Source organism: Otolemur garnettii, unplaced genomic scaffold, assembly GCF_000181295.1.
Source record: "Otolemur garnettii isolate 467f Iridium unplaced genomic scaffold, OtoGar3 scaffold00255, whole genome shotgun sequence".
In the NCBI taxonomy this organism is placed as follows: domain Eukaryota; kingdom Metazoa; phylum Chordata; class Mammalia; order Primates; family Galagidae; genus Otolemur; species Otolemur garnettii.
The window spans coordinates 426,991-443,978 of NW_003852650.1; the positions used below are offsets into that span (position 1 = coordinate 426,991).

The following is a 16,988-nucleotide window of genomic DNA, read 5'->3' on the forward strand; positions in this document are numbered from 1 at the left end:
GGCCACTGCTCTAGAACCACCTAAGATAGAAGATACTGTAATCTCTGTCTCCGGGGGGCCTGTGCAACGTTCCTGAATTGTGTACAAGAAGAGCTCCATAATGATGAAAGATTTGGGGTTTCCCTTGAAAATAACAGAAGTTGTGACTCCTATCTTCACCAAACTGTGAGAATGAACGAAAAAGGGAAAGAGTGGCTATGTTATTAAAGCCGTTGTTCTCTACCTACCTAATGCCATGACCCTTTAATACAGTTCCTGTGGGTCGCAACCCACAGGTAGAGAGCCGCTGTATTAAAGCCTTTCAAATGTGAACCTTCCCTGGAAAGCTATTCAAAATGTCTCCTGTGAAACCTTTTTTGTTTTGTTGTAATCGGTTGCCCATGAAAATCAACACTGATCTAAATAAGTGGTTTATTTCTACATATAGATGCTATTGATATGCATTCCATTCTTTTTTTTTTTTTTTAAATGTTTGACCTTTCAAATACTGCCTGGAAAGAAACAGGAAATTAAAACAAAACAAGCCTAGCTGGAAAACCTAGGCTACATAATTTCAAGACAGATATTTCATGACTAATTTCCTCTTCCTTACACATTTTTTTTCCATTTAAAAGGGAGCATGAGGGGTGGGGGAACAGCTTATACAAGATCCGAGAACCAAAACACGTGCCCACCTAAAAAAGGAATGAGTCACTCACTGCAATTCCCAAGATTTGACATGGTTAGTGGCTTTAAATGTAGGTATTAGGAATTGTTGCTGGATACATTTCTTTTCTCTAGCATTTCATACTGGAAATATTTCTCACAATTTAGATATTTATATATGTAAGTGCTAACATATATTTTCTAACTGGCATTAATACTTCTCTTTATTGCATTTATTTGAAGAGATATTAACAGTGTATCATTACACATGTTCACATGTGGCCACAGGCAGAAAATGGTCATCTTTTTTAATCCAGAGGAATAAAGTGTTTTTTGAACTTTAAAACGTGTAATCTAGGTTAAAATTTTAAAAATAAACAGTGTTAAATAATGAGATGTTAGTTATGAAATGGATCACAAAGTGATACAAACCTACCTTAAACATTTTTATTTAAAATATAGACTTTAATTACTTAATACATCCAAGACATTTTCTTTGAATGAGAAATCCATTGATTTGAATTCCCTAACGTTCTTTAATAAACTACACCTGTAATTTATCATCTGCGATTTCCTAGTGGAGGAGGAACTAAGAATACCCCTGCAAACTCAATACTAACTTCTGTAGTTTTATGATTTTGTTCTCAAGCTTTTAGTTTTCAAACCAGACAACTCGCCTATTTCAGGAGTTTCCAAAGCAGTCAGTTTAGCTTTCTTAGAAACAACTCTTCTTCAGTCCTTTTATCAATTCACATGTTTAAATCTCATAATAAAGTACAACTGGAATAAACAAGTTCAGAAAGAAGCACAAAAGACTCTTGATAGGCACTCCAAACAGGCAAACTAGAAAACAGCTCTGAGGCACAAGTGCTAATTGTGATCAGCACTGGGTGTTTTCCAGGGAAAACAGTTAATCCAGCAAGTCCAAGTAGAAACAGTAAATTTAATGTATCTGTTGAGAACAGAAGCTTTAATATGAGCATGCGATAGTATTATTTTGCTATTATATTTGTGAACTTTTTATTTCAACGTATACTCTTTCATTTGAATATATACTAGGATAGTTAGAACTACCATCCCATTTTGAGCATACCATGTACCTCTTCCTTCTGAAGTTGTAGTTTCACTGATGAAAAAAACATGGAGCTAACACATTCCCCTTGATGTTTCCATTTTGAAATGTTACTAAGTTATCATAATGAAGTGTTCCTAATATACTTACATACTTAAATGATGCTTTATATCAAGGGGCAAAAGGAAATCTAAAGACTTCTTATCTATGGCTTGGTACCTGTAGCTCAAGTGGCTAAGGCGCCAGCCACATACACCGGAACTGGCAGGTTCAAAACCAGCCCAGGCCTGCCAAACAAAAATGACAACTACAACCAAAAAATAGCCAGGTGTTGTGGCAGGTGCCTATAGTCTCAGCTATTTGGGAGGCTGAGGCAAGAGAATCGTTTAAGCCCAGGAGTTGGAAGTTGCTGTGAGTCATGATGCCATGGCACCCTACCCAGGGCAACAGCTTGAGGCTCTGTCTAAAAAAAAAAAAAAAGACTTCTTATCTAATTTTCACCTTGGCTTCCTTAATTTTCTATGTTCATAGGTTTTCTTATCATTAGTCTCCCATGTTTGCCTTCCCCAAATTCACCTTTGGTCCTGCCATCTGCTCCAGCAGAATGAACTCTGTATTGTTAACACTTTGCTTACTTGGAAAAGGCATGGCGGACAGGCCCTGAGAACACTAGAAACCAAAAGCAACAATAAATTGTATTTTAACAGAGCTTTATTCACACAGTGGCTATTCTGAGGATAACAATGTTCTAACTATATGAGTTGAAAGTAATCAACTTTGACTACAACTGCTGTGTCCAAGCAGCAAATATTACCATAAGAAATCTTGCAAGGCATTAATAAACTCTAAATTCTCCATCATAAACAAAAGAGAATAGTTAACTTTTGAGAGTTTGCCACGGGCCCAGGGATTGTGCTAAACACTTGATAAGTACTACTTCATTTAATCCTTCTGAAATAGCTTCTATTATCATTTTTGTAACCTTTGTTTAACCAGAAAATTGATTCTCAGTTGCATAGAGGACCCAGGATTCCAGGGTAGATCAGGCTTCAAAGTCCATGACCTTGACCATTTCACAGCAGCCTCAAGTGTTTCAAAATAATTAGATCAAAACCAGACACTGTCACTTTAGAGTGATTCAAAGAAATAAACTATTCTAACCATACACCTACCTCAAGTTTTGCCACCCAGCCAAATCAGAGTATCAGTTCCTACCTATACATAAAAGAACAAGGTTTTTCGCCATCATCTAAATCTACTACGTCTTCAGTCCTTTATTAGAATCATGGTTCCTCTACACACACAATTAGAGTTAAATTCAGGTAGGTAAGTATGAGTCTACGTTAGAATTCCTCTAATATCCAATCCCCTCTGAGAAAACGAGAGGGAGTTCTAAAAGGACACAACCAAAAATGTACTGGCACACAAGCCTACTGGGATAAGAATAAATAATAATAAAAGAGATTCTTGTCTTCCTCTTTGAAAATACAAGAATGTAAAAAGAGCAGTTTCTCATTCAAGTGTGGGCTGTGACTTCTTTCCAACAAGTACTGTCAAGAAAGAAGGAAAAAGAAAGAGTAACATGAAATAAAAAAAAACCTCACACACACTACCTCAGCCAGTGGTCAACATCACGAGTCATAAAATGGTGGTGGCATGATACGATGTGATAAAAACGGCACTTCCTCTTGAAGCTCATACTCCAGGCTAAGCAAAAAAACACTGGCCAACTTCCAAAGGAGCATTTTACAAAATATCTGACTAGTACTCTTCAATACTATAGAGGTCATCTAAACCAGGTCCAAGAAATCATCACAGCAGAATCCAAAGACACATGACAACTAAAAGTAATATATCCTTTCTAGTGGGATCCCCACTAGAAAAAAGATCCCAGGTTAAAAAAAGGAAAAACTAAGGAAATCTGGGAAAAAAAAAAGTATTTTTGTTATTATCAATATTAGTTCATCTGTAAGACGCTAATAACAGAGAAAACTAGATAGAGTATATGGAAACTCTCTAAAGGTCTTTCCAAGTATTTGGTAAAACTTCTAAAAATAATATAATTTTTAAATAAATACAAAGAATATGAAATGGGGTTTTATGAGAAACCTCTAAAAACTCAACCTAGACCTCCCATTTGATTCTGCAATCCCATTACTGAGCATCTATCCAGAAGGAAAAAAAACCCAAACTTTTACTATAAAGATACTTGTACTAGGCTGTTTATTGCAGCCCAATTTACAATCACTAAAATGTGGAAACAGCCTAAATACCCTTCAACCCAGGAATGGACTGGCAAGCTGTGGTATGTGTATACATGGAATATTATTCGGCTTAAAAAAGATGGAGATTTTGCAGCATTTGTACTAACCTGCATGGAGGTGGAACACATTATCCTTAGTGAAGCATCACAGGAATGAAGAAGTATGAATCCTATGTATTCAACTTTGATATGAGGACAATTAATGGCATGGTGGGGCATGGGGAATGGGGAGAGCAGACAGAGGAGGGATGGGGTGAGGGTAAGGACAAGAAAAAAAATGGTGACTAATTCTCACATAAATTGGATTCCATTTTGACTAAAGTATATTACTTAAACACTAATTTTTACTTCAACTTATTCATATGTTGTTTAGGATACAGGATACTGACTGCATCCTCATTTAAAAGTCAGGTGTATCCAGATTAAGCAGAATGATTTTGAAGTATTTCTTCTCTTTCTATTGTCTGTAAGATTTGGCATGATCTGTTTTTTGAAATTCTTTTACTTTTATTTATAAATATTAGTTGTCTATTTTTTAAGACTTTAGGAGAAAAATAGTAAATTGATGACTCCATACTGAACCTCAGAGTCAAAGAATTCTATAATAGACATACTCTTATTTGACAATGCAAATGTTACTTTGCATTATTATTGCTTAATATTTCGTTGCAGCAATCCTCAAATTTCTTTTATGAATGTATTTATCTTCATTCATTCTTTACAAGGTTTTTGTTTCTAGTCCTTATCTTAAGCATTGTTATTGTTAAATTTTAAGCACTTTTGATTTTGTGAAGGCAAAAAGTGGAAACCTAGTAAACACACGTATATGTAAAAATTAAAAAAATAAAAAATAATTTAAAAAAAGAATATGAAATGGCAGCAAAACGGGGAAAACCACCCTTGGATTTCTTTGGGACATCCATCTCTTCCTCATCTACTAATATTGTGCAAAAATGGGGATTTTGTACCATTAGACTTCAAAATTCACTGAAACTAGTGGTCATATTTGGTCAGATTCAACCAACAAAACACTTTGGGTTACTCATTACATACACTCCGTATTAACGGATAACTATTAAAAATCCCATCGGTGACAGGAACAGTGGGTTACACCTATAATCCCAGAACTTTGGGAGGCTGAGGTAGGAGAACTGCTTGAGGTCACCAGCCTGGACACAAAGCAAGAACCAATCTCTACAAAAAAAGGAAAATTAGCCCGTCACGGTGAAGTACACCTGTAATGCCAGCTCCTTTAGGAGGCTGAGGCAGGTGGACTGCTAGAGCCCAGGAGTTTAAGCCTACAGTAAGTGAAGATGACGTAACTGGTCTCCAACCTCAGCAACAAAGACCTTGTCACTTTAAAAAAAAGAAAAAATCATATTGATTTCCAAACTTATCTCCAAAAACAAACGTTCACTATTGCTAGAATAAGGCAGAGCCTACAAAACTAGTTATTTAAATAACGAATTATAAAATCTCAGAACTGCAAAGAACCTTAGATGCAGTCTCGTCCAAACTCATGATAAGTGGCACCATTAACAGAAATGACTTGCTCAGTCATTCCTACCAGTTAGAAATAACTAAGTCTGATCTTTCAACTACTAATTGTAAAATTTTCCTTAGATGATAATTCCATTCTTGTTATAGGTGTCTCTTAGACATATCCAATAATGCTGTGGCCCTTTAATACAGTTGCCACTGCAATAATGTTTCTGAGACCAGCCTGAGCAAGAGTGAGACTCCATCTCTAAAATTAGCTGGGCACTGTGGTGGGCAACTGCAGTCCCAGCTACTCAGGAGGCGGAGGCAAGAGGATCACTTAAACCCAAGAGTTTGAGGGTGCTGTGAGGAATGAGGCCACAGCACTGTACCAAAGGCAACAAAGACGGTGCCCCCCCCCCACAAAAAGACATTCTAATATCTAAATCTTTAAGTGTGTTCTGTGAAGGGGCAAGTGGGGTAGCAGGAAGGGGTTAAGGAATTTACCTCTTACTAATTCTGTACTTATACCTTCACTGCATACTACAAAACTACAAAAACAATTTTTAATTTACATTTAGACCAATGTTGTACACATAACTAAAATTATAGAGGTGATAAATTCTGAATTTAGTATACTATTCTTAAATAAACTTCCATTACTATGTGTGGGTAATATACAGAAGTTCTAACTATTGCACCAAGAGAAATGAGGAAAGAATATATTAAAATTACACATTGGCAAGTACTATGATACAAAGGTACAGATAGCCTTAAATTGTTAACTTATGACTAGAATATTTTGCTTCATAGACTAGAATTACTAAATCTAGTAACACTAAACAAATTAAGTCCCAAATACAAATGACTAGCCGCAACTCTAAGTGCACTGATGAGACGAAAACCCTCCCTTTAGACGACGAGTAGGAAGGAGAACTCTAATGATGACACAGTGTGGGGTGATTCTTTACGACCTGGTCACAGGCCAGCAGTGTTGTAACAGTCCTGCTAGTTTTAGGAGTACAATACCTTAGACAACCCAGCAATAACGTGCACCATCCAGAGTTACCATACAAACTCCATCAATCCCAAAAGGCTAGTGTACAATGTCAAAAAATGCCTTGGTACCAAGAGTAGGGTATTAAGATTATTAGCAACTGCTGCCACTACTGCCTCCTACTAGAAAAAAAATAAACAGGCCTTCTCTTTCTCTTTTGCTGTGAGTTTAGTATGAAGAGCAAGCATGTAATTCAGTAAGCTCTTTGGGATGGGTAAAGATGAGGATAAACTGCTATCCTCCCTTTAATTTATCTACTTCAATGACCAACTAGAAGGTGCGTATACTTGGAAGATACATCTATCAGGGAATCCATGAGAGAGAAGGCGAAAATGTTAATGTTTTCAGGAAGGCAATACATATTAATAAAGATAAAATGGAAAGAACACAGGTATGAGTGAACAATTTTTATTGAAACCCTCAAAGATTAAAGAGGACCAAATGGTGAGTTTGGGTACCATAACAGAAAACCTCACCTAACTGTACCATCATTCACAGGAATGAACAAACCCAAACACGACAAAATTCAAATTTTCATGTAATTGCTACAAGTGAATGTAAATGAACTAATCATTTTATCATAACCTTCCTTTAATCATACGTAAAAGGGAATTTACATGGCATAACAAAAGATACGCAAAACTTAATGAAAACACAATTCTCTTAAATTTCTCAAACGTATTTTTAAAAGATGCAGAATGCACTTGAAATGATTAAATGACTTAAGCTGATTCTTTTTTTTATTGCAAACTGTTTTAAACATCAGCTTAACCCCCATGCATGGTATTCAAAAAGAACACAGCTTTTGAATTAGAAAGATCACTTAAGTTAAAAAGAGGAATTAAGTACTAAAATTAGGAAAAGGCTGGGTTTCTTTTGAAAGGAATCTTCAAGTACCAATATGTATAGAGAAGAAATACTAATTTTGGTTACATTTTCCTCCTTACTGTTAAATATACAAACTATAATACCTTTCAAAATAAAATACCCACATAAGATAACTTTAGTAAGAAACATTCAAACCAGAACTTGGAAAAACATTAAGCAAGAAAATTTACTGGGCCAATGTCATCTTAATTTGTGATTATTCAAACATTTGACTGTGTTTCCTCTTGTAGACCCCAGGTGACTCCAAGCTCTCTCCCTTTTGGTCCCCATGGTTAAGAAACATTCTATTTGTTGTTCTTGAGACAACCGGTAATAATTTCATTTAGAGGAAAAACATTTTGCAATACAATGACAGACCAAGAAGGAAGAGAAGGTGGGTGCTCTGGAGAAAATGAGAAATACACAAAATTATCAACTGAAAAAGAAAAAGGGCTTTTTTCCAAAGGAATGCTGCACCCATTTCCCTTCAGATTAGAAATCCAGGTTAAAGGCACTGGGATGTACCATGAATAGACTCTCACAGACATTTACTTAACATGTCTGAGTCTACTGCAATCAAGCCTGCTTGCTGGGTGCTTCCATGACAATCTTACATAAAAACCTAATGTAAATTAAACAAGTTTCAATCCATTTATAATGTAACTAGTTTTATAAAAAATATCCAGAGTTGCTAATAAAGCACCAAGAAAAAGAGAACCTCAGGGGGAGGACTCAGATCCTTCCTACAAGGTCACCCTTTTAAAGTTTTCTCTAGTAGGACCTCCAGAATGACAACAGTCATCTTTGACATGTCCCAACTATATAGTCTTAAGAGATGGAGAATATTACTGTGAAGACTATACCCAAATGCCAATTTTCATTATAAATAGTAATGAGACATAAGATTTCATGGCTTACTCTTAAAAAGGTAAAATAGGTGCAATTTTCCTTTAAGAAAGTTTTTATTTTATAATATACCATTAAAATTTTAATGTTCCCTTCAGTAAACACTGATGTAACTACACTGGGACTACCAAAACTGTGTAGAAGCTATGGTTCTCTACGAATACTGTATTTTTTCACTTAAATACAGTATTTGTATATTTTAAGAAAACACTGTACAAAAAAATCACAAATGAAAGCCTAAAAAAATAATCTGACACCAGATTTTTGAATTGAAGTGACCAAAGACCATAGTAAATGAAAACGTTTCTAAACATGATGTAAACATAATGGAGTAATGCAAAACATCAAGGTCTTCAAATCTACTGCATTGCTATTTTCACCCTTAGCATATCTTTCTACATAGCTTTCTCCTCTTGAAACAGTAACATAAGGGGCAGTACATTATTTTCATAACCTTATGCCATCAAATCAATACAGATGCTTGACATTTAATTATACAAAATCAATTTGCTTCAAGATACAAAATTAATGTTGATATGTAATTAATGAAAAAAATAAGATGTTAAAAAGATAACTATAAGAATACCCAGATATATGTATTCCCACTTATATAGATCTGATCAATAAAACATCAACACATTCACTTAGATACTGATTTAATCCATGGATCAAGGCCATATTTTCAAAGTATTTTAAGGATGCCAGGACACTGCAAAAGCTGGAGAAAAGAGCTGAGGAACAGTATATGCTTGCTAAACAAGAACTATGTTTATTCAGCTAGTGATACCTAGAGTAATAAATTTTTACTTCATGATAGCAATCAGGCTCGCAAACACCCAGAAATAGGAATTAAGGGTTTTAAATGTAATTATAAAGGTCATAAAAAGTCTGATTAGACTGAGGTACATTTACTCAAAATTTTGAGATTCATTAAGTGGTAGCAAACAAAATAATTCCTCAGACAAATGCACATTTTTCAATATACATATTATTGAGGGAAGGAGGGGAGAAGAATGTGCATTAACTGGTGAAATCCACCACGCTGCATATCAATATTCTGTTACACCAAACATTTGAAGACAAGGGAAATGTTCTAATATAATTTCAGATTATGTTTTATTTGGCTAAAATAGAGCTTAAGGTTGCTTTGCCATATTAAAAGTTTACTACAATAATTTTTCACATAAACATTTAGACTTGAACTCCAGGACTAAATATGGCATGATTATTTTGCTTGTAATCTGTCAAATAGCTAAAAATTGACAATTTAAAAACTACAACAAAGAAAAGTTGAAGCAGTGTGACTCTTACATCATTGAACCACTTCTAATGGTTAACTGTTAGTATTTAACAAATTCAAAGAGTTAATGAATCCTTGCATTCATTCAGTCTTCTGTGCCTTAGCTAGGATGCATAATTACAAAAGACAGCAGATACTGGTAAAAGCTTCAGGACAGAAAGTGCTTGACGAAGTTACAGTTCTCAAGTGTGTTTGGTGAGAGTATAAGGGCAGATGCGCTGATGAAAACCATAACAAGAAGAGTCAATTTTGTGTTAAAGTGTTCAAAGATGTCACCTTAAGCAGAAAAAAAGCTTTAATAATGTCTTCTTTGACTTATTAGGCATTTCCAGAGTCTACATCATTAGTGTTGTAATTTTAACAGGACATCTCCATATGGTTATTGTTTGTTTCTATTTCTCTCCTGAAAGAAAAACATAAAGAATTATAACAAAATACTATCATTATTTAAAGACTTTAAACTATATGCACATATAATACAAATGATCTCCACAGAAAGTTATTCAAATACTAAATCAAGTTAGTTCAAAACAATATACAATGACTTCTACATACCATAATGTAATGAATTTCAAGAACTGCTAAACACATACAGGTCCTCTCTACAGCCCCATTTTCCCACACGATTTTGTTTAACTTAAGAATATTATAATGTATTTTGAGTCTTTTTGATGACTTTTTGATGGTGAGGTATTAAACAGACTTAAAAAGGCCTTTATAGAAATTTGAAAGATATGGCTGAAGTGAGGGTAGGAGGAAAGGTAAAGAGTTGCATTAATTTTATTAAAGTTACATTCAATTAAGATTTCAGTATTAGTATTTTGAATCACTAACTTCTTCCCTATCTTACTCTCACGTTGATCATAACTTTTCTCATCAAGAAGTATGATGAATGTTAGGCAGATTCAGTTGAATGTTAATTCATGACATAATTGAGAGAAAAATAATTCCTTCTATATAAGAAAGCAAAAATCGCTTGAACAAAAGTTAAACTGAGTCATGTTTTCACAAACTTATGATTAATCAAATACATAAAGTTCAAACTTTATGGCCACCATGTATATTTATCTATAACACTTTTGTCTAAAAAAAATGACTAGCACTGTATATACCTACAAATGTAACAAATCAAGTAGTGTGCACCATCAGGGGTTCTCTAGCTTTAACAAATAACAGTATCACCTGGATCTGACTGTTGGGACTCAAGAGGTCTGAAATGGAATCGTGAATTTTCATTTCTATCAAGTTCACAGGTAATCCTGGACTACTCATCCAGGGATAGCACTTTGAAAACCACCGGTGTTTATAACACATTGTGCGACTCTCTCATTTTGCTTTTGCTACTCCCAGTGCATATTTGCATGAGTAATGTACATTCTAGAGTAAATGCAAAACATACTCTGCAAGTGGTCATTATTTCCCATCTTCTCAGACACCACCAGAAAACTGTATTTTAAATTTCAGAGAACCCAACTTCCTTGCTAGTAAAATCCTTTGATTTCACATACTAACAAATATCAATGAGATATAGAGAAATGAAAAACTAAAACAAAAGTAACAAACAACTAATTTATGTTTCAAAATAATAAACAAAACAGCTTTGGTACCATAAAGCTGTAGCCTAATTTTACAAAGGCCCTAAAACTTTTTATGAACCAGCTGAAACATAAAGTTTAGTTCTCAGCTGAAGGAGTCAAACAGTTTGGATGACAAATTTGGAAGAATGCTCTGAATATGAAAATTCTGAAACTGTTACCTAGAAATAAAATACATATAAAGCAAAAAGAGCTTAGAGCATATTCTTCAGACCTCCCCAGAAAATCACTAATCAAAATAAAGAAAAACTCCACAAGGAGTCCCAGAAAGTACAAGGGAAAAAAATGCAACTCCATATAAGATAATATAGACAAAGAGAAGTTTAATACAAGGATGATAATTTATAATACAGATATACACATTATTTAAATGGAAAGTGAAAATACTATTTCAGTTTGAACTGTAATCAACTATATACTTTAACTGAATCACTAAAACAGAGAGACCACATATACTATAATACATAATACATGACTTCTCAATGAACAGGAAAAGTGGAAAATAAAGAACTCTTAATCCAAAAGGACAGAAAAGGGAGAGAGAACTTGAAAGACCTAGATTAATTAGAAAATACCCAAAGGGGCGTGGTAGTTTACGCCTATCATCCCAGAACCTGGGAGGCTGAGGCAGGTCCATCTGGATAGCCTGACCTCACAAGTTCCAGACCTGCCTGAGCTAGAGCAAGGCCCTACCTCTAAAATAAGCTGGGCACTGTGGCAGGTGGGGAGGCTGAGGAAAGAGAATCACTTGAGCCCAAGAGTCTGAGGGTGATATGAGCTTATGACGCCAGGAGCACTGTACCTGGGGCAACAAAGTGAGACTCTGTCTCAAAAAAGAAAAAAAAGGGCATCACCTCTGTCTCAAAGGAGTAGGGCGCCGGCCCCATATACCAGAGGTGGCAGGTTCAAACCCAGCCCCAGCCAAAAACTGCAAAAAAAAAAAAAAAAAAAACCCACAAAGTCAGAAGGTAAAAATAAACATTTATAACATGTATCAGGAGTCATAATGAATGGAGATTCATCAATGAAACCACAGTATCAGCTCAAATTGTAAAAGATTCCATTATATACAAAGTACAAGAAATAAACTGGAAATGTGAGGAGAAAAGTTAAAATTATGGAGACATGACAACTCAAGCCAAATGACTCACGCAATTATATTAATATCAGACAAAATGGAGTTAAAGGCAAAAACCAAAGGCAAAAAAAAAGTCACTATATACTGAATAAGAAATAGTTTTGAAAAACCATTAAAATAATAAACTAAAAAGACCATTTAAAATCTTAAAAGTCAGAATCACAAGAAGCTGACAAATTAATGATGCTAGCAGGAGAATTTAACACATTTCTCTTAGTAACTGGTAAAACAGACATGTTAATAAAAATATAGATTAAAAATACAGAATTCAGGGCAGTGCCTGTGGCTCAGTGTGTAGGGCACCGGCCCCATATACCAAGAGTAGCGGGTTCAAACCTGGCCCCAGACAAACTACAACAAAAAAATAGCCCGGCATCGTCACAGGTGCCTGTAGTCCCAGCTACTTGGGAGGCTGAAGCAAGAGAATTGTCTAAGCCTAGGACTTGAAGGTTGCTGTGAGCTGTGACAGCATAGCACTCTACCAAGGGTAATAAAGTGAGACTATCCCTTTAAAAAAAAAATACAGAATTCAGAAAACTTACAAGTAAGTGCAAGGTACACATTCTACCCAGGTATACAATGAACCACAAAAAGTAACTCAACACCAAACCAGAAAGCCAATCTCAATAAATGCCAAAGAACCAGTGTCATATATATTTTCTGACATCGATTTTAGCAAACAGAAAACAAGAAAAACTTTATTCACATTTGGAAATTCTAAAATACAGTTTTAAGACTCTCTAAACAGAAATCATAATGGAAATCAGAAAAGAATAATAAAATGAAAAAAATAATAAAAGCTGGTTTTGTTTTGTTTTATGGGGCGGGGAGGGGGAGAGTGGAAAAAAGCAACAGAAAAATCTTCGGAATAATGGATTTAAAAAAGAAATAAAGGGCCACACATTAGTGGCTCATGCCTGTAATCCTAGAACTCGGGGAGGCTGAGGTGGGTGGATGCTTGAGCTCAGTAGCTCAAGATCAGTCTGAGCAAGAGTGAGCCCATCTCTAAAAATGCGCAGGCATTATAGTGGGCACCTGTAGTCCTAGGTATTTGGAAAGTGAGACAAGAGGATTGCTTGAGCCCAAGAGTTTGAGATTGCTGTGAAATACGGTGCCAGGGCACCTCTACCAAGGGCAACAAAACAAGACTAAAAAAAAAAAAGAAGAAGTATAAATGTCATGAAGACTTATTAGCACAAAAATCTAACAAATGCCAATATGCTAACAAATCTGAAAGAGTAAGACAAAATTAACTTTAAAACAAGTAGAGCTAGTAAGAAGTACTTGGATTCAGTAAATATTTGAAAGCACTATTAACAGGACCTAGTGATTAGATAAGGAATTAGAAGAAGAACCATCAAGGATGAGTCCAGAATTTTTGGTATTATCTCTCTGCAAGATGGAGATGATTTGGCAAAGAAACATCAGTTATATTAAATTTAAGATGCTTATGAAACAACAAACTGAAGATGTTGAACAGATAGCTGGATATTTGAGCTAGAAAGAACAAGAAAGGTCCAGAAAGGGAATACAAATTTGGAAGTCCTAAGTGCACGATAAATATCAATCAACTCAAGTCCTCCAGAAGCCTATGATCTATTTTTCAAGAACCTCTGCTTTAAGACCCAAAACTTCACATTTATATTACCAAGATGGACTGTTCCACATAGTGTTGCTATTAAGCACATATTTTAATGTAACAAAGTATTTCGATATTTATGGGCGTGCTATCAGCTACAGAACACTAGAAATATGAGACTAAAAATTATGATGAGCTTAAAGTGATATCATTAACTGTTCTGTATTATAATAAAGTGAGATCTGTATTACACAGCTAATTCATAATTATAGGTACTGGTGTGCATGTATTGTTGGAAAGGAAACACCTGAATTACATGAATAAACAGCCCCTAGAACTAGTTCAGAGAATGTCACTTTGTTTAAACATATATACTCTCCAATCACTTTCCAAAGTGATTCACAGAACTTAATTTTTCCTTTTATTAGGGATACCTCAAAAAATGACTTGGAGAGGGATCCCTCCCTCACCCTCCTCTCAACCATTTTCCATTTACAGCATTAAGCCTTGATCATGCAGATTCTCTGAGACTTGAAAGCTAATGAGTCTCTGAGGAAGATACTGTAAAGTGTAGGGCTTCTTGCCCACCCTGAACTGAGCAAGTAACAACAGACACCAAAGAGAGGATCCTAAGGTAAAGACCAGGACTTGGCCTATAGGGATGAACCCAGGAGGAAATGTATGGCCAACTTCTCTGTCTTTCTTGAGAGAAGTTAACAAATGAGCTAAAATTTCCCTAGTCTCCAAACTAGGGAAAAGCTAGAATACAAAGACTCGTCAATGACCAACAAGGGGCCAATAGCTGCCCTTAACATCACAGATAAATGACGTATTTTCCCTCTAATCATCTGTAGGTTTATCACCATTAGGAATATTTCAGTAACCAGACCAGAGCCCAAATGAGCCACAAGGGAAACAGTAATTGTGTATCTAAGAAGCCATAGCATTTAGAAGGAAAATGAGAATAAACACAGAGAACACAGGTAAAATAGTGAAGGAGGCAGGGAACCCCTAGGGGAAAACAAAGAAAAAGCCAGCAAACACGTGAAATCCAAATGCAACAAACACACAAAAAAGCACTTTTTGTGGTTGAGAAACCTGATTTTTAAATTGAAAACTTCAGTAGATAAAGAGGGAAATGGTTACTCTTTTACAGTGAATATTAAATCCATGAAATACATCACGGAGCAAGAAAAATGAAACGGGAAGCACACATACAAAAGTAAAATAACTAGAGTACAGATCCAAGACAAAATGAATATTCTAGAAGAAAAACAACAAATGGAAGAGTGACAAACAACAAAATTTCACAAATTCCTTGATACTCTTCCTGCAGGGGAAGGGGGAATGGTGGAGGTGGGGAGTCATTTCCCTCCTCCTCCTCCTGAGTGTGGGCTGCACAGTGACTTGCTTTTAGGAATAGAGCACGCAAAGGGGAAAACAGGACACTTACTAAAGAAACCTAGCAGATACCACTTAAGTACTCTATACATCACTGGTAAAAAGTTACACATGATGAAAAGCAAAGGACATTATCACTTCTAGTGGTATTCTGCTCCCAAATTCATAACCTCAAGCTAATCATGAGAAAACATCAGGCAAACTGAACCTGGAGACAAACTTACAAAATACCTGAACAGAGAACACTTTAAAATGTAATGAAAAACAAAAGCTGCAAAAACTCTAAGAGCTTGAAGGACACTTAAAAAGAGACTTGACAGCTGAATGTAATATCAGTATCCAAACTGGATCTTAAAACAGAAAAGGATATTAGTGAGAAAATTAGGGAAATTTGGAAAACTCTGTAATTTACTTAACAACATTGTACCAATGTTCATTTCTTAATTTAGATAAGGTACTATGACTATCTACATGTTAATACTGGGGGAAATGAATAAAGGGTATATGGAAATTCCCTGTATTACTTGAAAAAATTTCCATAAATATAAAATTATTTCAAAATGAAGTTTCTAAAAATCACCACTAAATTTAGAAATATAACCTGCATACAACTGCCAAATGTCAAATATTATACGGCAGAAATACCCAAATGAATGTATTTCATAAGGTAGTGTTATGTTAATGGCTGCCCTGCTTCTCTAGTTTATGAAGGTTAAGTATTAAATCTTACCCAAAAGTTAAAAACAAGGAATATACCAAGACTGTATTTTTAAATTATGAAAAAGACAGTATGCATGTTTCAAAAAAGAAGAAAAGGTTTACAGGTCTAATAGACAATTTTTCATAAAAATGAATGATTTACCAGGAATGAAATCTACATAGGTTGCTGATTAGTCTAGAATAATTCATGCCAACGAGCAGAACATGGGGAGTTAACAGATAAAACCCCAGTTGCTCAAAAATCTCTGCATGGATTCAGAGTCTTCAAAGTGCTAAAATATACCTAGAGACAAGATGGTTTCCTTTGCATTAAAAAAGCAAAGGCCAAAAAATGTAAAGGAAACAAAACAATTTTGTACTGTAAAACAAATTCAAAATCATGCAGTCATCAGGGAGAAGGACAATGATTAAGCTTTGGGAATGGAGAAGTTCTGTTTTCGGAAATCAGTTCCATTTTTTTTAACTTACATTTCCAATTCAATGAGGTTCTAACATTCTTGATCATCTTGGCATGATCACACTATAATACAAAACTACTCTGAAAGGTTCCTGTACCTAGAGCAGTCATAACATGTTTAATGGTTCAATGAGACTAAGAACATGGCTTTAAGACCTAGAACTAAATTCACGTTTTAAGATGTTATTTAATTTGGCAAAACAACATCATTCATCAATACAATTTTTTGTTGATGTGTAGTCTTACTTTGTTTCTATAGTTTTTACTTAATTTCATATTAATACTAACTAAATCGTATTTAAGTATTATTAAAATAAAATGGAAATAAAAGCATAAAGATCAAAAAGCTTTTGTATAGTATATACAGTTGAGATATAGTATAGTCTCAATTTCTGGACTATATGATTATTAGGTAGAAAATCATAAAGATGTATTCCTAAAACTACTAGAACTAATAAGTAAATTTAACAATATCACTGGATACAATGATACATTAAAAAATTAATTCT

At 34.9% G+C, this 16,988-nt stretch overlaps 1 protein-coding gene across 5 annotated transcripts in view; it reads right to left on the minus strand.

The window, feature by feature from the left end:
- Positions 1-6,908: 6,908 nt before the first annotated feature.
- The window catches only part of YTHDF3 (YTH N6-methyladenosine RNA binding protein 3), a 38,962-nt gene continuing 28,882 nt past the window's right edge, over positions 6,909-16,988 (minus strand). For all 5 annotated transcript variants that reach the window (XM_023508539.1, XM_012813286.2, XM_023508537.1 and 2 more), the window contains one exon: positions 6,909-9,992. In XM_023508539.1, the coding sequence (XP_023364307.1) occupies positions 9,969-9,992 (24 nt within the window). In that variant the 3' untranslated portion in view covers positions 6,909-9,968. The remainder of the gene's footprint in view (positions 9,993-16,988) is intronic.